We start from the raw sequence: 22,504 nt of genomic DNA, 5'->3' as shown, positions 1-22,504 counted from the left end.
ATTTCACCAAACAAAACAAATATATAAATAAAAGATCACTTCAAAGTCAAATAAGATTTCAATTTTTCCAATATTTTTCACATTTTTTAGTAGCATGTCTCAGAATAAGTCAGTTGTTCCATAACATAAATTTTCTTAACTATTTCTATCCATTCAGAGGTTGCTGGAGACTCTTTACTCAGCCAGTTCCTGGTTGTTGTTTTTTACAACCTGCTAGTAGTATTTGTAATAAATATATGTCCTTCTGTGTCAGCCCAGTTTCCTTTTTTTAGTTATTTTTAATTCTGTATTTGTTTTATTGACCATTTTATTTGATTGCCATATCAGGATCCATCAGCGCAAGAAGGAGGGCGGGACATATTCACCCAGAGAGGCAGAGATCATAGAGACCAAGTGTAAACTGGATCAGCTGATTGCTGTGGCAGATCTGGAGCTCAAACAAGAAAAACTGAACCGGTTAGTGTGTTTAGTTTTAATCTAAAAGCGTCACTTTGCCAGATATAACACACACATTTATGGCAGTTTAAATGGGTTGCACACTACATGAGTTCAGTCTTGATTTAGCTGCTCCAGACAAGATTTTAAATCTAAGTCAAAGAGACAAAAATCTCTTTGCTGCAGCCAAGTTGATGTGCACTCCTGTCAGCACAAAATCTTCCAGTGTTGTAGAGTTTGGGCAGAAAATAGAAGCAGCAGCTCTATAAAACAACACAGCATCACTGGGGCTTTATAGTTTTACCTTCAGTTCTCTGCAGAACAGACAAGTCATCTTGTCTGCATCTCTCCAACCACACTCTCTTACAAATTCACCGTTAAGCCCTTCTGCTTTTTTTCATCTTTGGCACAAACAAGTGCACAGACAATAAGTGCTGCGAGATGGTGAGAAATAAAGTCAAATTCAGTGATAGTTTAGGTGTATCAAGGTCAACGATGGCTAAGATGAGGTGAGAAATGGCGGGATAAAAAAGCTTTCAACAAGACTAGTACAAAAATTTTACTTTAGATATTTTTATTCACCAATATAGTTAGACGTCAGTACTGGAACAACCAATAGGCTTTCCGAACACCTTTTTTCCCCCAACATCTGAAGGATACCCACATAATGACAGAACACAAAAAGAAACCAAAAATAGAGGGGTTCATGTAGGTGTACAGTGAGGCTTGTCTTTGAGAGAAACTCAATGAGCAATAACATAAAAAACACGAAACTCATTTGAGGGAAGATAGATAAATAAATCTGCTTCCACTTGGCAGATTCCTGTCCCTTATAACTTGTGTGTAAAAGTAATATTAGCGCCCTACATGAGCAAATATTTGCCTGCCTTATTAAACATCCAATATGACATTTTTTTTTCGTATGCTGTGACTCTTCATAGTCCTGATAAAGGAGGCAGTGTCACACACTTTTCAGGCTTCCTACACAGTATAAAAAAGTATGGAATTTAATTTGAGTAATTTACAGGTCTTGATAATCATGGAAAAAAGAAAAGAGAGCATTTGATGAGAGAAATATTTGTTTTTCCAGACTGTTGCCCTTATTAAATTTAAAATTCTTAATTTCTATAAAATAAATTGATTACACAAGCATTTTTTCATGGCATGTGGAGCAGGCAGCCAAAACGTTTACCACTGTGTGAGAGAGTGCAGGCCTGAGCAAGCTTGATTTCATCGAAAGCAAGGCAAGAAATATGGCATGTAAATGAACGCACACTCCTACGAATAGCTGCCTCTACACCTGCACGTCACAGCCTGCAAAACGGCTCTTACTCGGGTTCCTTATAACTCAACCAAATCTGGAAGCCAAATTAGTTTGAAAGAAAGAGTGGCAATAACTTTGAATTGGATGTAAACATAGTATCACAAATAACCAAATATGAAGTTTGTCTGAACATTTATGAGTTATGTGGTGATGTAGTTATGAGAAAAGTAAACTGGCTGTCTTTTCTGCATAAGGAAACCATAAGTGTATGGCTGCGTTCATTGCTATTTCAGTGGATACAGTGAATAATCAAGCACAGATGCTGTGTAAATTAAATTATCTAACACATTTTTGCTTCATATTAATAGAAGAGACAAAAAAATGGGGAAAAATGGGGGGAACAATAATATAATCTTTTTTATTCAATATGTTAAAGCTACAGATGGTAACTTTTGTGAATAACCTTTTATCCTATTTGCTGAAACTGTCACTATATTCTGAAAAAAGTACAAGAGACAGAAAGTCTGTGAAAACAGGCTGTGAAAAAACTGGCATTCGCTAGAATCAGACTGCAGCGTGGCAGGAACAACCATTGAGAGCTGAGGAGTCTCTAACACAGTTGTCAATCACTCTGTGAATGGTGGTCAAACTGTCAAACCTGGCAGCGCCAATCAAATATAAATCAAGACTCTGTTACTGCATCGCCTATTTCTCACCTCAAATGCTTTCAGAAACATACTTTAGTGTACTGTTCAGCTGTGTAATGAGAAAGTTTGTGACCCAGCTGCCATGTTGGAGACAGTTACAGTAAGTACCAAGCACCGCCCACTAGCTGAACCACTTTTATCATTTTACTCAGCTACTCGGCTCTGATTGGTTGTGTTTGTTCACATTTAGTAAGGCAGTTTTGACTTTTTTTTCAGAGATTATCCATCTCAGTCAGTACTGTGTGAAAAAATATGTTCTTATTGAACTTACCAGCTGTAGCTTTAAGGGAAAAAATAGAAGTATGAGTAGCACTGGTTAGTTTATTTCCTCTGTGGACAGGCAAGAATGACAGTATAACGTTGTTCAGCTGTTTGCGTAGGTAACATGAATTGAATGGCTACAATGAGTCTTTGTCCTCTAATGTCAATCACAGTCTGAAAAATTTACAGAGAAGTCTGGAAAAGTATGGAATTTTGTAATGGAAAATGAGTAGGAAGCCAGACTTTTAAAAGCAAAGATTGTACATTTCTTTTTTTACATGATTCAAGTTTTCATTGGTTTTAAAGGCTCAGTACATGGCATACATATATTGTTTTCCAGGCATACAAGAATGCTTAATTTTTATAATATGGAAGCGGACTCCAGTACATAAAGAAAAATCAACAGTAAGTCTAGAAGGAGAGAGAAGAACACAAACTAACAAACAAAAACATGTCACACATACGTCTTCATACATCACTCTATGGGGTTGCATCATCACATAGAGAATTCGTAATTATGTAGGCTTATCTTCCATTTTGATATGAGTCCATAACCAGTCCCAAGGAGATACTTATTCTACTGAGCATTGCATTAACCCATTCTTTGTTTGTTGTCTTCCAGTGTCTTAGAATAACTCCACAGACAGTTATCAGACCCACAATAATAACAGAAAATGCACACTTGGATACATTTGGCATTTGCGATCATTCCCCAGTAAACACAACTTTGAATTTAAAGATTTCTGAACCAAACCAGCAACTTAATATTTCTAATGAGACTGTATATTTTTAAGTGTTGCATGTTATGGTCATTCCAAGGAGCTAAGCCACTCCAGCAGCGTCATTAGCACAGTGTGTCTCTGCTTTGTTGGAGCTGAGCTCTTTCTAAACACCACCTTTCTAAGCTCAGTTTATATCATAATAACACACTTTTTCTTGTTACTTGTCACATGAATGGCATAAATAACTCTCTCTGATACGTGCATTGACTCGCTTTGGCTTTTATTTTCTCTCACTGAGCACTTTTCTCTCACCAGGTATTCTTCCTTCTTCTTTAGGCGGAAAGAGATTTATGTGATCCAGTAAGTCTTTTGACCTGTGTGTGCTTCATGTTGGTGTATATGCTTTGTTTGCATGTTGTGCTCCACCTTCTATCCAGCACTAGTCTGTGTGTCAGTCATGTTACATGTTTAAATCATCCATCTTTGTTGCTTATTAAACGTTTGGTGGCGGTCAATCAGTGGAGCGAGTCACTGACATCAGCATTTCAGCCTTTTCCTCCATCACTGGCAGGGATTTCAGAGCTGCGCCAACACTCATCTGCTTGAGACCCCTTTAATTTGTTTACCCACTTGCTATCTCAAAATTGCTTGGAAGCCGTAGTGGCCTTAGAGGGCACAAGTGGCTACAAGCCTTCAGTAATGCAAAGAAACATCAGCCACAGGGGGAATAAGCACATGCTTCATTCAAGTTGAACTGCATCATGTTCACATATTTATTTAGGGCGAAACATCAGAGTCAGTGTTTAATCGAAGTGGATGTGATGAGACCTCCTTTGCTTAAACATACAAAGCCTTGTACTCACTGCAGTGAGGATAAGTTTAGCTATCATGGGCAGAAATACTGCAGTGTAAGTTGTGATTGTTAATATTATTAATTGGTTTATTTTGGTTGATGTTTGTTGTCTATTTTTGTCTAGGCTGCTCAGCTACAGGAAGTCACTCAAGTAAGTCACCCTGCATAAATAATGCAGGTAATAGAGCAGCATGTTCTGTATGGCTCAGTATTAAGTATCAGCGTGCTGTTATCCTAGAATAAACTTACAGAAAATAGCATGTTGTTGTAGAGTTTTTGTACATCTCTCTCTGCTCCTCGCATCCAGTGTATTTCTCATCTTACCTCTTTGCCAGGCCTGTCAACAAGAAGTCTTTCCTGCAGCACGTAGAGGATCTGTGTGCCAATGACAATGCCAAGTTTCAAGAGGAGTTTGCTGTAAGTGTTTCCCTACAACCTGGACCTGTGCTTATTAAACTTACAGTGTAGAAATATAGAAATTGCGATGAAATGATAGAAAATCACCTGGAATTGACCACAAAATGTAGCATAGAGGAAATTGCTGCTGTTGGAAGGTGCGTCATAGAAAACAGATCAGAGGAAGAATGCAGTGCAGACAGTGAAGATGTATGGAAAGTGATTGCAAACTCCTCTCACAAATGCAAAAAAAAAGAGGTATAACATCCTGTAAAACAAGCATTTGAAGATAGAATCTTACAAGAGCTGCACGTAGTTAGCTAAAATGACCCTCCTCTAAATAATACATATTGCTTTTTACATTAGTATTCATGACCAATGCTTGCATGCTCGCCTTTGTCTCTGTACTGCAGCCATCCAAAACTCCAACAGGATTTATTCTAAACTCAGAGACTCCTGGCGGTCTTCTAAATTTAACAGTGTGTTTAAAGTCACAAAAAATATAGTAAATAACATTGAAATAGGTGGAAAAGAGATATCTGACTTTTATGTTTCACTCAAAAGGGACAGTTAAACCTCAAATCAAAAATACATATGTTCCCTCTTACCTGTGGTGCTATTTATCAGTCTACATTGTTTTGGTGTGAGCTGCAGAGAGTTGGAGATATCAGCAGTAGAGATGTCTGCCTTCACTTGAATATAATAGAACTAGATGGGACACGGCTTGTGGTGCTCAATGTGCCAAAAAAAATACATTTGAAAAACTCAGCAGCAATGTCTCTTTGCAGAAATCATGACGTGGTTCCTCAAGATCAGTAGTTTTCAACCTTTTTTGTGTCAAGGACCCCTAAATGGATACACACAAGGTCACAGACCCCCATTTAATAAGATTTTGCTTTAGGGACCTTCATCTGAAAAGATGTTGGTTGTTAGAGATGACTGTGACCTCCAGTATACACTGAGGCTGTTTGCAGCCGAGTGTGAGGCGGTCAGGATGAGAGTCAGCACCTCCAAATCAGAGGCCATAGTTCTCTGCCGGAAACCGATGGATTGCCCCCTCCGGGTTGTGAGAAAGTTACTGCCTCAAGCAGGGGAGTTCAAGTATCTCAGGGTCTTGTTCACGAGGGTATAATGGAGCACGAGATAGATCGGCGGTTCGGTGTGGCGTCTGCAGTGATGTGGGTGCTGTGCCGGACCGTCATGATGAAGGGGGAGCTGAGCCAGAAGGCGAAGCTTTCAATTTACTGGTCCATCTACGTCCCAACCCTCGCCTATGGTCATGTGCTCTGGGTAGTGACCGAAAGAATGAGATTGCGGATACAAGTAGCCAAAATGAGTTTCTTCCGTGGGGTGGCTGGGCTCAACCTTAGAGATAGGATAAGGAGCTCGGACATCTAGAGGGAGCTCGGAGTAGAGTTGCTGCTTCTTTGCTTCGAAAGGGGGCAGGTGAGATAGTTCAGGCATCTTATCAGGATGCCTCCCATAAGCCTCCTGTTAGAGGTGTTCTGGGCACGTCCCACTGGTAGGAGGCCCTGGGGTAGACCTAGAATGCACTGGAGGTATTACATATCTCGTATGGCCTGGGAACGCCTTGGGGTCCCCCAGGAGGAGCTGGAAAACGTTGCTGGAGAGAGGGAAATCTGGGGTGCTTTGCTTGGCCTGCTACCCTGCGACCCGGTCCCAGATAAGCAGATGGATGGATGGATGGATGGATGGATGGATGGATGGATGGATGGATGGATGGATGGACGGATGTTTTGGGACTTTGAGCACCGCAAGCCGAGTGCCATTTGGTTCCATTATATTCAAGAGAAAGCAGACATTTTTACGGCTGATATCTCCAACACTCAACAACTCGCACGAAAACAATCTAGATAATAAATAGCACCACAGGTAAGAGCAAAACTACATATTTTCAATCTAGGGGTGAACTGTCCCTTTAAGTCCAAAATTTGACCTACACCTGTTCTAAAAATAGAGACCCTGAACTTTAACCTCATGTAGCCTATGTATGTTTTGTGAATACTGATGTGTCACCACCCCAGGAGCTTCCAAAACTGCTCCAGGACCTGGCCACCACAGATGCTGACCTGCCCTGGAACAAATCCAAAAATCGCTTCCCCAACATCAAACCTTGTAAGTGGTCAGACTGATTATTAGCTTTCCAGAGCTATAATACTACAGTATAGCAAAATTATGTGTGCTAGCTCTAACACTGATTTCACTACTTCTTACAAAGCTGCATTTTACATGTTTCTACCCCTCTCTTCTCACTTCACTGTGTCTAGACAATAACAACCGGGTGAAACTGCTGTCAGAACCGGGCACTGCAGGCTCCGACTACATCAATGCCAGCTTTGTCTCAGTGAGTACAAGCTATCAGCTGCTAAAAGGCCAGTGGTTAACCTGGAGGGTCGCTTCCACTTGAGTCATAATCAGGTTATGAAAGTAGTTACGCAGGCATGAGACACATTGGTTGCAATTAGAGGAGATATTCCCAGTCCCATTCTGATCCTGGACAATAGATCGATAACAACCTCTTCAAGTATATTCATTTGTGAGTGAATAATGTTATGATTTAAGAAGGTCTGTATGTTGCTGCAGTGATTTTTGAGCTGGTAAATGTAAACCTCTGTCTCTCTGCTCTGTTCTCTAGGGCTATCTTTGTCCCAATGAGTTCATCGCCACCCAGGGTCCTCTGCCTGGCACAGTGGCTGACTTTTGGAGGATGATCTGGGAAACGGGAACCCGCACCATCGCCATGCTCACGCAATGTTACGAGAAAGGCAGAGTGCGTCATGAGAGATTTGCCACTGTTATGAAATAGCATTCAGAGGACAGGCAGGGCTTCGTTTTGGGCTCCTTGACAGCCCTGTCACTAGGAGTGTTGTATCTGCTGTGAAGATCTGATGTGTGTGTGTGTGTGTGTGTGGGTTTGTGTCTGTCTGTGCGTGCGTGCATGCGTGCGTGTGTTTGTTTGACATTTCAGATTCGGTGTCACAAGTACTGGCCAGAGGACAACAAGCCAATGTCAGTGTTTAGTGACATTCTCATCTCAAAAGTGTCAGAGGAAGTCCTTCCTGATTGGACTATCAGAACCCTAAAAGTAGAAAAGGTAACTAAGCTAACAGCTCCTCACACGCACACACACAAACACACAGAGTTGTGTTTCTATCACGTTAGTGGACATTGCACTGACTTACATTCATTTCCTGGTGACTTATCCTTGTCCTCACACTAACCTTGAACCAAGTCTCCATCCTAAGATTCAGTGATTTTTGTCAAAAGGACTTGCAGTTTGTCCCCAATAGGAAGACGAGTCCCCACAATGTTACTGTGTTAACAGACTTATGTCCCTACAAGAAAGTAGGATGCTTTATTTCTTTGTAAAACTACACAAGGCAAATTCACAACACAAGGCAGTTGAAATGTAGCTTTTCCCAAATCCATTTTATACACATGCATTTTCAGAGCGGTAGCACAGGGTCTTGCTCAAGGATGCCTCAGCTGTGCCCAGCAGGCAATCTGGCATTTCTCCAGCTGGTAGTCCACACTAATGTCTGTACAGGGACTTGAACAGGCGGCCCTCTGGTCCCACACAACATGAGTAAAACTGTAAAACGTTCACAATATCTGTACTCAGACTGAGTTAAAACGGGTTGATTTGAAGTTGCAATATTTATCATTTATTAGAAAACTATTTATGGAACAGAAAGTCAAATGTGACCTTAAGATAATTTTCAATCACAGGAGTAACAGAACTGTTTAAGAGTACAGATATTGATGCATTTTATTCAGATGATACTTGTACTCATGACATGTACGCTAGCTGTACTCATTTCATCCCAGTGCCTGGTTCAACCCTACTAATTTGCCACATTTCCATCTAACAGAACTAAATCAAATTAAATATATGAGTAATTGCAGGTGCCCTTTGGTGGGTCACGGTCCAAAAGTGGGTCGCGGGTCCATTCTGAATGGACAGCAAGTGACTCGTGAATGTGTCAACTTTGTAAAAAAAAAAAAATACACTTTATACTGAAGTACAGTGAATTTCTAGTACAGAGCTTTTAATTTGAAGTGCTGTGGAGTGAGCAACTTAAGGACAGCTACTTGACAGACAGAAAACTAGCTCAACAACATGGCCAAAGGCAACTTAAACTAATGACTTTGGATAAATATGGAGCCCACTGTGCGAACAGATGTTTTACAGGCAAAACACTTAAGGGAATAGTTCAGCATTTTTGGAAATTCACTTACACGCTCTCATATTGACAGATGAGAAGATTGACTCCACTCTTCTGCGTGTTTGTCAAGTATGAAGTTGTTTACAGTCTTTATGCTAAGCTAAGCTAACAGTCTTCTGGCTCCTGCTTCATATTCGAGTGTTGTTGATCTTCTCATCTAACTCATCACAAGCAAATTTCCCAAAATGTTGATCTAACAACTGTTGTGTGGTGAGTTAATTTGATCCACATCTGGCAAACGTTAAACATATTGCTGAGCACATTTCATCTGTATTTATATTTATTTAGCTTGTTGTCTTTTTTCTCATTTAAATCCCTTTGTGCAGCACGGGCACTATATTCTGGTTCGCCACTTCAACTACACATCGTGGCCCGAGCACGGAGTCCCAGAGTCCTGCAGCACTCTCATTAAGTTTGTCAAAGCTGTCCGAGCTCACAGGCACGACAACACCACTATAGTGGTCCACTGCAGGTACTGTGGCACGTCAAGGTCTTTAAAAGTAAAGTGCATTAAATGCATTGTTCTATTTGTGGTGACTGAATGGGGCTTCATCAACATCTGTCATTGTTCCTCAGTGCTGGTGTGGGCAGAACAGGTGTGTTCATCGCTCTCGACCACCTCATTCAGCACGTCAGAGATCACGACTTTGTGGATATTTATGGCCTAGTGGCTGAACTCCGCAGTGAGAGGATGTGCATGGTACAGAACCTGGTGAGTTCACATGAAGTACAATAGTGTATTTCATCCCTGTGGTTAAATTTCCCAGCCCGTAGAGAATAAACAAAAGACAAAAAAGAGGGGTATTGTACAGTATGTTATCTTAAGTTGTTCCAGTACACTTAAGAATCATCAAAGACTCACAAATGGCGGTGTAGTTGTCCTACTTTTTAACTTCATGTCCTGCTGTGATCCCGTCCCCACGAGGAAACATTTGGTAAATTCTTGTTTTGACAAAGGGAACGATCTGGCAGTGGATTAAAGGCATATGCTGAGCAGGATTCCCCCTCTTGAAACAGCATGAACCTATCCTAAAATTACCCCAGTCATTACTTACGAAGCAGTGGTGTGTGTCTCAGTGTCTGCAGGGAGCCTCTGCTTAGTGCCTGAGCTTCTCCCCAGTATTATGGTTTTATTATTTCTAGATGCTCTGTACGATTCTTTTGGCAGTGAAATATGAGCCTGCAGTGTCTGCAGCTACAAGAGCTGCTTGATTCTTTGAGACGGCACTGTTCAGTGTGCCAGATAGCTGGCTATTAGTGTGGTAGTCCACTTTTATCCAAAATAGAGCCTCAGCTTTAAGGGGCTATCATTTAAATCACTTATTTTATAAACTCACAGATGTCGTTGCTCAGATATTAGAGCACGTTGCAGAAGGTTTTTAACAAGCCCACATTTTAATCCTATTTTCTAGAATACTTCTGAGTGGTAAAAAGCTAATGTTAAATTTATTATACTTGAGGTAATTCATATATCCAGTTGCCTAATGTAATTTTCATAATTGCGCTCCTACTGACAGCAAATGCCAATTATGACGAGCATTTTAGGTATGTTCACTCGTGTTTTAACTATTTCCTAGATAAGTGAATTGAATTAGAGATATATTAAAATCTGTCCAGTTCTCTGACTGCTCCTGTTGTTTGTCATATGAATGTAAAAGTTGTGTCTCACCATCTTCAGAACACAGAAAATAAACAGATATGCATCAGTCAATACTGGATAAAACTATGAAGACGCAGATTGTACAAACACATATGTTTGGTTTCAATTCAGTTTAGAAGGTGCAATATGTCACAGCATAAGTGGTTTTTATTGGACTTTGATAGTTTGTAACCCACAGAAACATGTAAAGTCATTGCCTCAAAAATACAAAATGATTTGCAAATACGCAGATCTTAGTCTGTAACTGTGTTTTTTAATCTTACCTAAAAATGTAATAGGTTTTACAAATGTAAATACATGGTCGTTTCACCACAACAAATACATGTAAAATCATATTTAGGCATTTATAGATCCATTGGTTCATGTGAAGCAGGTTTTGCATTATTTGGACCTGCACTTGTATAGCGCCTTTCTCACCACTCAAAGTGCTTTTGACACTATGAGTCACATTCACCCATTCACACACACATTCACACTCTGGTGGCCGAGGCTACCATACAAGGTGCCACTTCGAACCGTTGATCTTCCGATTAGTGGACGAGCCACAGCTGTGGCTAAATGTGGATCACTTCTTGCACCTTATCCTCATACAACAATACGCACTTAACGTAGAGTCACGTGAGTTAGGTTTAGGAACAGAAACATGTGATGACGTACCTTAAAATAAAATTCACTGGGTTTTACATGGTCCTGAACACCAACTCCCATCAGCTCTCTGGTCACTTGTTCCAAGTCTTCCCAATTATGTGGGCTATACACGAATTACTGCCTCATGATTACATGGGGTTTATATGAATTGCGGTGCATTGCTTTTCGTAGGTATACTAAGAAACAGTGCAGGAGAACATCCTGCTTCCTGTCAGTTTGAGGGCTACATGACATTTGTGACCTTTTTTGTGATTTCTGTGGGCTACAATTATTAAAGTCCAATAAAAACTTCCATGGTAAATAATATGATGTTAGGTCAAGGGGATTTATTTTAGTCTTATGGCTAAACCAGCTACAAACAGGGTATACATATAATAAATACCTTCGTTGCCAACATGAGAAAGATTGCAGATCTAATGCAGAACTAACTTTCCACCATAGCTGTACTCATTCCCCAAAGTGTCACACACTTGACTGCGTGGTTGGGCCAGTTCAATTGGATCTGCTCAGGTCCTCCTCTAAACAGCCGTGCACTGAGCTCAGTTGGTTTCAGTTCGTTAAGGTTAACAAATAGACTCAGGTAGAAACCAAAGAGAAATCCCTTAGGGATGAAGGTTATCACTGACTGTCCATCACCGTCCCAATGAAAGAGTTGCTCTGTGCATATATCTGAAGCCACTCTTAAGCTGAGCTATCTCTGCAGTCAGCCAGAGAGGCACACTAATGAGCATGCTCTATGGGCCAGAAAAGCCTGAGGAAGCCTGAAAACACTGTTTCAGCATATTTGCCCTTGAGCAACTTTTATTTGAATGAATGGGAAGCTGTCTTAAAACGTGGTATCCAGATTTCTTACTGTCATACATCTATGGACGTGGCAGCTGCTGCATTAAAGGCTAAATTCTGTGTTTTTCAACCTAGACTCTATGTTTTTATGTCTAAGTGATGAAGTGGAACAAGTTTTTGAAGTTGGTTTAGTATTGAGCGAGACCACTGTGGACAGCAGTGACCAAACAGGCTGTGGGCATGTTCACACTGTCAATTTACATCCACTGAAAGTGCTTGTTTTTGCCAGGGCAAGGCTCAGATTATTTTAAGTGTCTGACAACACTGTGGAAATGATCTTAGCACAGGTAGACCTTTTGTCAAAGTGTAAGATCCTTTTTGTTTAACCAGAAACAACCCCGAAAGACTCCATTAAATGTAGAGTAGCTTTACCATCTGATAACTCTCTTCACACACCAGTGGACAGAAACCAAATAAAACTCACAACAACTTTCTTGGTTCAACTTTCTCCTGTTCCAGCATTGATATTAATACTTAATTCACCCAGTTAGACTTGAAAATATGCTGGCTCTACACACTCTAAAGTTACTGTTTATTTGGAGTCTGGTGGCTTTGGAAATGGCAATTTTAGGGCTGTTTCTGGTCGAACGAAAAGCATCTTATGCTGTAACAAAGAGGTCTATTACTGTAGGGATCCTTTCCATAATGTTGCCAGACACTTAAAATAATAATAAAGCTTGACAATGACAGAACTTTTACTGGTGCAAACATGCCCTGAGTGGTAACACTGCAGCCTGTTTTGCTGCTGCAGGCTGCAGCACTCTTGCCCAGTACTGGACCAGTTTCAAACATGGTTGTTCTCATTAGTCACAAAAAAAAAAAATTGGGAAAACAAGCGGTCCAAGATGGAAAATACCAAACTTATCCTTTAGGAGACAAAATCATTCCCAGTGTCACTGTTCAGTCTGGGTTTGAGTCTTCAAATGTGTTCTGTTGTCTGTCTTCTGTTTAAACAAGTTGGAAATAAATCTGCAAATCAGCTCACAGATTGGTTTGTGTCCTAAAAGAGAGAATCAAGTGACATAATCTTGATTCGCATTTAAACCATCTGCAATCCAAACTTCATCTCCTTTGGCACTTTGTGCTTTTTTTCCCTTTATCAGACAGGAAACAGTGGAAAGCTAACAGGTCTCCAGCTGGATTTAAATCAGGGTTGTTGTAATTAAATGATCGGCATCAGCCACCAGGACACCCTGACTTAATGCTACACCATATAAATTAATATGGACATCTGCTCAGTATCTGTTAATGTGTGTGTGTGTGTGTGTGTGTGTGTGTGTGTGTCAGGCCCAGTACATCTTCCTGCACCAAAGTACGCTGGAACTTCTAAACAATAAAGGCAACAGCCAATCCATCTGGTTTGTCAGCTATTCTGCTCTGGAGAAGATGGACTCCCTGGATGCCATGGAAGGTAAACAGCAACACATAAACACACATATGCACCTATACGCAGTCAAATACACACACACTCCCCACAGCATGGTGCTCACTCCACACATTTGTACTGGTCCTCAGGTGATGTTGAGCTGGAATGGGAAGAGACCACTATGTAAAGACTAACTGAGGGACACCTTTGCCCCGGGGGTGAGTGACACTTGTATGTTTCGAGGTCACTGGGACGTGACCTCTGCACAGACTCTGGACTGGACCAGTTATAGGGAAGAGGAGGAGAAACAGGAAGCAGACAGCACAGTTTGAACTGAACGATCTGTCAGTCGACTAAGACTTTGTTGCTCCACTTCAACTCACTTCTCGGCGCAGTCCTCCCTTTAATGAACCTCTTGTCCAGTTGCTTTTAAAGAGAGCGAGAGAAGCAAAAGGGAGACAAAGAATGTCAGAATTGGCAGGGAGAACAGAGCGAAGCGGTGAGGTGACTGTGAGAGCTCTATCACGTCTGTAAGCCTACAGGTACTTTGCACAAATTGATTTCACTGGGTATTGTAATTATTGTATTATGTTGATATCATCTATGTTTTTGTAAGATAATTTATTCAGCCAAAATGGTGATTTTTTTTCAATCTCTTTGTAATTCTGACTTTGTCAAAGTGTTTGACATCATTTCTGTTTTGTTTATCCTTTCTCAAGAGTGATTTGCAAAAATAAAAGCATCTTGTATTTTTTCCAGCTGTGACATTTAGCACTAAAACACTTCCCCGTGAGACTCTCTGGCATCAAACAGAGCTGTGTCAGTGTAAAATGAAATTACAAGTTACCAACTTGCCTGTCTTATTGCTCAGAGGACAGACTCGGCACCCATGGAAAATTAGCTACTTTAAATCGGACGCAGTCTCACTATAACACACAACTTGACATTCCACAAGTGCAAGTCAGATTCAATATTGCTTTCTCATCCATTAATGAATGAGTTCAGACCCGCTGTGCTGGAGACTGATTTCCCATAAGCTCCTTCATTCCACCGTCCTCCCCTGCACACCTGGAGCACATTCATTCATTAGAGAGGCCAGGAGTGCTGCAGACGCAGACACCGAGGAGACGATTGCAGCGTCGACGCACGCAGAGGACAGACAGTCGGAGGCCGAGAGTAAAAACTACTTTATTCTTTCATTCTCTTCGAACAGAAAAAATTAGAAATATTCCATTAGTAAATATGTTGATCTTTAAGAAATCTCCCTTTTAGAAATATTGTGAGGGTGCAAAGATTAATGACAGTGCTCCACAGTGAGGATGCAGATTGGTGCGTCTCCATGACAACCACAGAGAGGGGGTCGGGCAGAAGGGAGGGAGGAAGTAGAGAGAAGGGGGAGAAAATGACATCAATCAACCCAACATGCCCTGACAATAATGATACAAACATAGAATCAAACTCCCCCCCGCCCCGTGTACTGTAAATGAAAAAAACAAAAAACAATAAAAACAAAACGATATCATGCTGTATAATACAAGTCAGTCAGAGTTTACAGTAAACAAAGTGGGGTTTGCTGACTTGAGAAATCAAGCAGTTTCTAAGGTGAATGTAAGTTGGATTTGCTGTTGCTTTGGCAGCTGTGTGCATGTTTGTGTACGTCAGTGTGTGGTTGTGTATGCGCCTGTGTATGTTTGTGTTTATATGTTGTCTCTCTGTGTGTGTGTGTGTGTGTGTGTGTGTGTGTGTGTGTGTGTGTGTGCGCGCGCGTGCATGACCTGTGATTTACTGCACGTATTCACCAATACAGCATAGCCCTTTACACACCCTTAACAGGTGACACAGCCATCTCTTAATAATCCTATAATAATATGACACGATATAATTTCATGATGAATGTAGATCTGTATTAATATCAGTCTGTGTTACCATGGTAACTGGAGTGTATTCTATAAAAGCTGCCTGTTTCCTGTCTCTCTTAGCAGTAGGATTAAGGACACCCCCTGATATTAAATGTGAATAATAATAATAATAGCTATAATAACTATAATATTCCTTTTTTTTTAAACTAGATTCTTCTCTGTACAAATACATACGTAGATACACACACTGGGCAAAGCAATCACTTTTTCAGAATAAATCTATATTATCTATTTACAATATATCCAATATATTCTGTGGTGCAAAAGGTACAAGACGTGTTCGGTGTGTCTCAGTTGGATGATTTGCTGTACAAACTGGCTCAAGCTCGAACCATCGACACTGGACAAACAACCCGACGATGAAGTCAATAATTATTCCATGGACATCTTCAGTTTTCCTCCTGATTAACATTCAGTATAGGAATGCATCTCTGCTTATATAACATTTTTCAGTGTGCAAGGAAAAATATAATTCGTGAGAAGGGAGTGATGTTTTCTGTGAGGTGACCTTGGTCTACCCTGTGTGGAGCAATTTATATTCATTTTTTAAATCTAAAGCTACAAGTTTCCCGGGCACAGATATTGCCTAGATCCAAAGGTAACAACAATATTCACACTAGGTAACCCATTAGGAGTAAATGTACAGGAGGATAAAGGCTTCATGTGGCTGATTTAGCCTTGTTTTGGATTGATTACCAGCCCTACTCCCTGCTGCCCATGAGTAAGCAGACTGAACACACAGCACACAAGCCATTTGTCTCAGTCCGACTCAGATATTACATGTTGCAGTGCAGCGAATCCTTTCCTGAGCTCTGCGAGAGCAAAACGCCACAGAATCAGGGCAGTCACACGCTACTGTGAAGATGTCTGCTCACACAAGTTTAGCAAAACACACAACGAAGAAGCACAGGAAAATATGATTGTCGTCAGAATGTGGTTTAAGGTTAATTAAGTGAGTAACAGCATCCTTGCTTACTGTACTACACTGCACATGACAGGGTAGAGATGCTCGAGCCATTTACCTTACCTTATTATCTGTTCCCTAGAAAATGAAGGAAACAAATAAGCTGGTGCTCTTGTTTCTTCACATTATGCAGAAAATAAGATTGCAGTGAGGAGAAGCTAGATTAGCTCTGCTGAAATGATTCCTCAGTGAGTGCGGTGTATCTAATACTGAAAACCCAGACCGAACAAAGAGGTGCGAACTTAACATCGATGTCCTGAAAGAGAACAAAACAAAAGAAGAGTTTTGTCCTTCATATTTAAAGCGATCATTTATCCTTTTAGGGCTGCCAGAGATTGCTTTTCTGATGCCGCCCCTCAGTTTCACAGTTATAGCTCACAGACACATTTGTTGGACAGGTGACATTTAAAAATGCAAAGTCACAAGATCTCTTAAAGAGTGTGAAATCTAGACAGACAACACCATCAGCTACCGGGTGAATTGTTGGAGACAAAAGAAAGAGGAAAAGTTGTCTTTCGGAAATGGCATCAAAAAAACACGTTCAAAAACAACACCACTCAGTCAAGACTATGAATAGACTCCTGTTGGTTTCCTTTTCCTTCGTCGCTTTATTCGTCTCGTACAGTATATTCCTCACTTCTCTTTTTTAGCAATGCTTTAATCTTACCATTCAAAGTGAGTCGACGAGTGCTCCAGCATGTGTGTGTCACTGTGTGTGAGTGTGAGGCTCATGTCTGGCCCCGAGGGTTCATAGAGTAGCCAACAACTCAAACGATGCTGCGGGAGCCGCTGGAGTTGCGCCTGCGGGTGAGAGGCATGGTGTGGTGGAGGGGCATGGGTGAGTCAGGGGGACAGAACTGGTGGGGGTGGTTGTAAGGTGGAGGGGGAGGCGGCAGAGGAGGCTGAGGGCCGTCCCCCTCTCTGACGCGCACAGGAGTGGACATGGCCGACTGGATAAGCTGATGTGTGGCCGGGCCTTGGCTGAGGAATGCCTCCATCCGCCCACGCCCGCTCTGGTCCACGACGATCACCTTGACAATCTGCTGGCATTGGATGAGTGTTTCCGGGCGAAGCTCTCCGGCTTGGACGGGGCTGAGCAGGGCGGGTGGCGCAGCCAGGGCCAGAGGCGTGGACTCAATGCTGGGCTGGCTCAGTTGATAGGTCTGCAGCCTGTTGTGAATTGACACCTAGTTTAGGAACAGTCAGAGAACGCATGAGGAGTTACCAGCCTGAACGCAGCCTCTACGCAGCCCTCTGGTGTGTTACGCACATGGGCATGCAGGCATGCAGGTAAGTAGTATGCAGAGCGAGCGCATGCAAAGTACACACTCTCCCTCTTTTTCTCTCAATCATGTTTTTTACATGATTTACACGTTCACTCGGTCATGTTTTTACACACACCAGCCCAGAAATAGGAAAGGCTACCAGGGTAAGAAGAGATTCTGGTCAAAGATCATGGCGGGAACGTTTTGGATTCGGTGTGTGTGTGTGTGTGTGTGTGTGTGTGTGTGCGCGAACATGGTCAATGAGTGGCAGAATGAGAAGCTACAAGTTAAAGGGAGTGTCAGGGGAGGAGAGAGGTGACACCGAGGGCGTGGTGTCTCCCTAACACACTTATTTACAAAGCTAAAGGACTGACTGAGAGGCAGGAGAGAGAGGAAAGAATGGGCAAAGGAATAAAACACAGAGAAAACTTGAAAAAGGGGGAAGGCAGCCTCTATCACTATATGCTTAGTTAAAAGAAGGGCTGGTTTTACAGACATACACCCACACACACTCGACAGACAGTTAACAGTATCAAGCTTATCTGGCTTTGTAGATGGTATTCTAGGAGCCAGCCAGGCTTATGGTGGCTTGCAAAGGCTTATACAGTAAGGCTGGCAAGCAGCAGCTGATGAAAGAAGGGATGCTGTATCACGAGTAGAGTGGCTGCTGATGCGCTCATGAGGCACAGAAAGAGACTGTGTGTAGCGTCACTACAGCAGACTCATCTCAGCGGCCTTTGTATCTCTGGCTGCATAGTGGGGATGTGCCTCAGGCAGAGCGCTTTTAAAGCAAAGCATAAAGCAAACTTTCTTTTCAGGATGAGGCGCAGTCCCTATCTAACCACACACACACACACACACTCACACACACACACACACACACACAAAACCACACCCACAGAGCCAGGGACGCAGGCACTTACCTGAGGAAGGCAAGAGTGGCTTTAACACTTACCTCTACTGTGTTGTTGTTGCCGGTTTTATCATACGCATCCTGTTGGCCTGTGGGCAGAAACAAGTCTGCTTGTAAGTCTACGGAGAGATTTAGGCTTCATGCACAGAATGTTAAAAACTGAGAATCACTTCTTCACACAGGGACTATCATGCATCTAAAGGAATAGTTAAGCAATTTCAGAATAGACTTATTTGCTTTATTTCTGAGAGTGAGATGATAAGATTGAAGCCACTGTCATAGAGTTTTGGATGTGCTGAGCTTAAACTGGGCAAACACTGTACCATTTGAGCCCTTTTTGGAAATGTTTCATTCTAACTCCCACATTTCAAGTAAACACATAAAGCCAAAGCTCACGATTTATGTGCTCACAGTGTGCTGTCAGATCGTCAAGCTACAACCTGAGTGCTCACACTGTACGTGTAAAATAGTCAATAAAACACTCCACTGGCCTGTGCACACTGCTCAAGTCTTAGACAATTGTCAATAAAACCCCAAAGCAGCGGGCAGGTAGAGGTTTGTTTGCTGGCGGAGGTACAGTTCGCAACAATGTGCAGCCATACGTCACAAAAAGAGCCTAAAACTCCATTACTGCAAAAATGGATCAGTCCAAGTTTTGATTCCCTGTCTCTCACACACACAGGCAAACATTTACAAGTTAGCAGCACCTACAAAATAGCTGGGTATAGGCTATGCTGTAAGATTGATTGAGAAAAAAAGGCATGGATCTTGGGGTATCGACTCATGGCTCTGCTTCAGTTGTGTAAGAGCCTGACCCAAATTTCTGATATGTCAAGAATTCATCCTGAAGTCAAACTGCTGTTCGGGAGCAGCTGATTAGGCCATGATCGACCCTTCCTCCTCTTCGTACAGCACTTGGCTAACAAGGGCTGACAAAGCTGAAATTCAGTCAGACTCTTAAAAGTAATCGAGTCAGAAATCAGCTCGAATTGTGCAGTGTATGCCCAGCTTTAGCTTCGCATAAAGACTGGAGGCAGGGGAAACAGTTAGCCTGGAAGAGACATCTCTATAGCCAGCAATTTGTTCCAGGTTTGTTTAAGAGAACAGTTTAACATCTTAGGCAGTATATTTGCTGAGAGTGAGAAGATCAGCACCTCTGTCATGTCTGTCTGGTAAAGATGTAGCTGAAGCTAGCAGCTTAGCTTAGCATAAAGGTTGGAAACAGAGGGAAACAGCTAAACTGCCTCTGTCGGGTTACATAATCGACGTACCAGCACCTCTAAAGCTCATTTAAGAAAAGCAGAAACTACCATTTGTCACTTACTGAAACTAAGTGACCCTTCAATAATAAAAAGGTAAAAATTACAGCAACTTTATCATCATGCACTCCCTTTTTTTCCATTTTCTTATTTGGTATAGTGCGCCTTTTTCATGCACCCCTCTTCCATGAAGTTGTCCTATTTTCTGCATTGCCTTGAGTAATGTATGCATTCTTATGAGTAATATATGCTGTGTTATGTTTTATGCTGCATGAGCAAAACCAGCACCTGAGGGAGAGCCGTGTCCTGTGTGTGTGTCCACTTGCCCGCCATTGGTGTGTATGCCGTGTGGCTGGATGCCTTGTTGCCTCTCCAATTCCCCTGCAACACAGGAAAGAGAGATTGCAGCCAAGCATACGCAGTAAAGTATGTGTTTGCCTGCATTTGCATAAGTCGAGGTGTGTGTGTGTGAGTGTGTGTGTGAGTGTGTGTGTGCTTCTTTTCCTTACACTGGATATGTATCTGCTCCATCTCATTGACCTCTGCGATAGCCTCTCGGAGCTCCTCGGCAAACTTCCTAAGCTCTTCTCCGCTCGGGGAGCAGAAACTCACCAGCTGCTTCTTTTCTGAGGTAAACGGGCTCAGCATGGTGATGCCATGGGCATAATCTGATGAGAAATCCCAAAAACGTGTCAAAGAGAAAAGGGAAGCGCTTTCACCATAACTTTGAGTCTAAAAAAAAAAAAAAGGATTCAGGATTTGAGGATTTTTCAAAAACACTTCAGTGGTGCATCTTTTACTTTAGTGTCTACTTCACAAAATGTTGCTGCTAAGAATACTTGCAAAAACTCATGCTTTGAGGTTAATGACCAAAAGTGTTTCTGGCAGCAGTGGCTTCTTGAAGATTGCAACTAAGGGTTTGCAGAAATATCAAGATGCTCAAAAGTAGTGAATATCAGTAGTTTTCTATTTTTCTTTTCAAACAATTTTTTCCCACACTGGCGTCGTGGCTCAGGGGGGGCTGCCAATTATTCTGAAACCTCAGTAGTCTGAAAAATGTCTCACTGAACTGAGAGAGGACAACGTTTTGGATCCCAAGTGTATACTCATCAGGTCAACATGTTAAAAAGTTGAAACCCCACCTATATTTATACATACTGCACACCAACAGGCTGATAAGCCCTATGGAGGAAGGTGTGGTTAACCATCTAAGCCACTCAGGGTGGTAAGAAATTGACAATAATCAAACTGTGGCATGGACTGCAGTGTGCAGGCATTACGTCTTTCCCTAATGTAGGCTGTTTTCTGATAGCCTTGCACCTATGTGACGTGCATAGAGTTATTTTCTCTCAACCCATTAGACCGAAAGCCCATTTGTCCGACAGCCCATCATCCTGAAAACAAATGCCCATTGCTCAGAAAATACACACTCTCCCAAACAGGAGCACATGGCCAATCATTATGCAGAGTGAAGTTATCGTTCCTGTCTAATTGGCTTGGACTGGTTGCCTTTGTTGGCTGGGTTGATTAGGTTTAGGCATGAGGAGTGCGAATGGTAAAAGTTAGAGTAAGAATATCGGGATAAGGAAAAAAGGATAGGAAAAAATATTGTCACGGGACTGACTGATTGCAGGCCAAGAGAGAGTGTGTGTTTTCGGAGTAATGGGCTTTGTTTTTGTGACAACAGTCTGTCAGACAAATGGGCTTTCAGTCCAATGGGACAGTTTTCAGACTAGAGAGGTTTTGGAATAATGGAATGGCACCCTTATTAACAAACATTAGCATGCTAACGTGCTAAACTAAGATCATTAACAGAGTTAAAGTAACACCTGCTAACATCATCATGTTTGCATTGTCATTGTGGGCATGGTAGTTAACGGATGTTAGCATTTAGCTCAAACCACCACTGTGCCTGAATCATGAATATAAGTTCTGGATACCAGAAACTCCTCAGATCAGTTCAGAGCTTGGTAAATTAGCTTTTAGTTTCTTTGCACCAAATAAATGGAGTTACAAAAGGTATTTAAATTAGACAGGTATGTGTCGTTAGATCAATTCAAGTGTATGCTGGATGATATGGTTGTTTTACAGACTTGATTTTCTACATTTTACTGTTTTTATTGTTGTTGTTTAATCTGTTTCCTGTTTTATTTTGTAGATTCTCTCCTCATGTGTCGTGTCTGCTTTTAGTTCCTGTCTCTGTGTGTTTTCCCGCCTGTTTTCTGTCACACCTGTCTCATTAGTCCCTCCCTGTTCCCAGAGTCTTCCCTTCACACCTGTTCTGTATTAGTCTTGTCTGCTCCACCCTTGTTGTTAGCCAATCTCCAGTTCCCTCCGTGTGCACATGTCCTCCTGCTCCAGCTGTGTCTTGTTCCTGTGATAAGTTTTCTGTGTATATATACCTGTGTATTTCCCTTTGTCAGTTTGTCTGTTGTTCGTCCTGAGTGCATTCTGTGGTCGTTCCTGCATTATTCTTGTTTTCATCCCTGTTTGTCTTTTTTCCTGGTTGGTTTTCAGTTTGGTTTTTGTTCTGTTTGGGTTGGACTTTGAGTTGCCTGCCTGTACTGGATGTTTTCAATCGGCTACATCAAAGCTCACTTTTTGTTAGAAACTCAGACTGTCTGTTGGTCTACACTTGTGTCCTCCTCTGAACTGCTACGTGACATATTATTTCACTTTTTCATCTTTTTACTGTTTTTATTGCCGTCCATAACTTGTGACAGACATTGTTGCTACTTACTTGTTTTTGATGGACTTTTTTTTAATCACTTTATCAAAATTA

The 22,504-nt window shown here is 41.7% G+C and overlaps 2 protein-coding genes across 5 annotated transcripts in view; one reads left to right on the top strand and one right to left on the bottom strand.

Moving 5' to 3' along the window:
• The window catches only part of ptprq (protein tyrosine phosphatase receptor type Q), a 57,957-nt gene extending 43,557 nt beyond the window's left edge, over positions 1–14,400 (top strand). For 2 of the 3 annotated variants that reach the window (XM_049574386.1, XM_049574385.1), the window contains exons 48-59: positions 328–456; positions 3,705–3,749; positions 4,367–4,393; positions 4,578–4,659; positions 6,684–6,774; positions 6,927–7,003; positions 7,295–7,429; positions 7,628–7,753; positions 9,212–9,357; positions 9,462–9,597; positions 13,324–13,447; positions 13,552–14,400. In XM_049574386.1, the coding sequence (XP_049430343.1) occupies positions 328–456; positions 3,705–3,749; positions 4,367–4,393; positions 4,578–4,659; positions 6,684–6,774; positions 6,927–7,003; positions 7,295–7,429; positions 7,628–7,753; positions 9,212–9,357; positions 9,462–9,597; positions 13,324–13,447; positions 13,552–13,589 (1,156 nt within the window). In that variant the 3' untranslated portion in view covers positions 13,590–14,400. The remainder of the gene's footprint in view (positions 1–327; positions 457–3,704; positions 3,750–4,366; positions 4,394–4,577; positions 4,660–6,683; positions 6,775–6,926; positions 7,004–7,294; positions 7,430–7,627; positions 7,754–9,211; positions 9,358–9,461; positions 9,598–13,323; positions 13,448–13,551) is intronic. The other variant, XM_049574387.1, reaches the window with a different exon arrangement.
• A 60-nt stretch (positions 14,401–14,460) lies between these two features.
• The window catches only part of iqsec3b (IQ motif and Sec7 domain ArfGEF 3b), a 39,421-nt gene continuing 31,377 nt past the window's right edge, over positions 14,461–22,504 (bottom strand). The window contains exons 12-15 of one of the 2 annotated variants that reach the window (XM_049575270.1): positions 20,232–20,390; positions 20,011–20,103; positions 18,506–18,552; positions 14,461–17,472 (exon numbers count right to left, since the gene is read on the bottom strand). In XM_049575270.1, the coding sequence (XP_049431227.1) occupies positions 17,053–17,472; positions 18,506–18,552; positions 20,011–20,103; positions 20,232–20,390 (719 nt within the window). In that variant the 3' untranslated portion in view covers positions 14,461–17,052. The remainder of the gene's footprint in view (positions 17,473–18,505; positions 18,553–20,010; positions 20,104–20,231; positions 20,391–22,504) is intronic. The other variant, XM_049575271.1, reaches the window with a different exon arrangement.

The sequence above is a fragment of the Epinephelus fuscoguttatus genome, linkage group LG4, assembly GCF_011397635.1.
Source record: "Epinephelus fuscoguttatus linkage group LG4, E.fuscoguttatus.final_Chr_v1".
Classification (NCBI taxonomy): domain Eukaryota; kingdom Metazoa; phylum Chordata; class Actinopteri; order Perciformes; family Serranidae; genus Epinephelus; species Epinephelus fuscoguttatus.
Note: the sequence above shows the minus strand (reverse complement) of the source record. Positions and strands in the feature narration are given on the sequence as shown.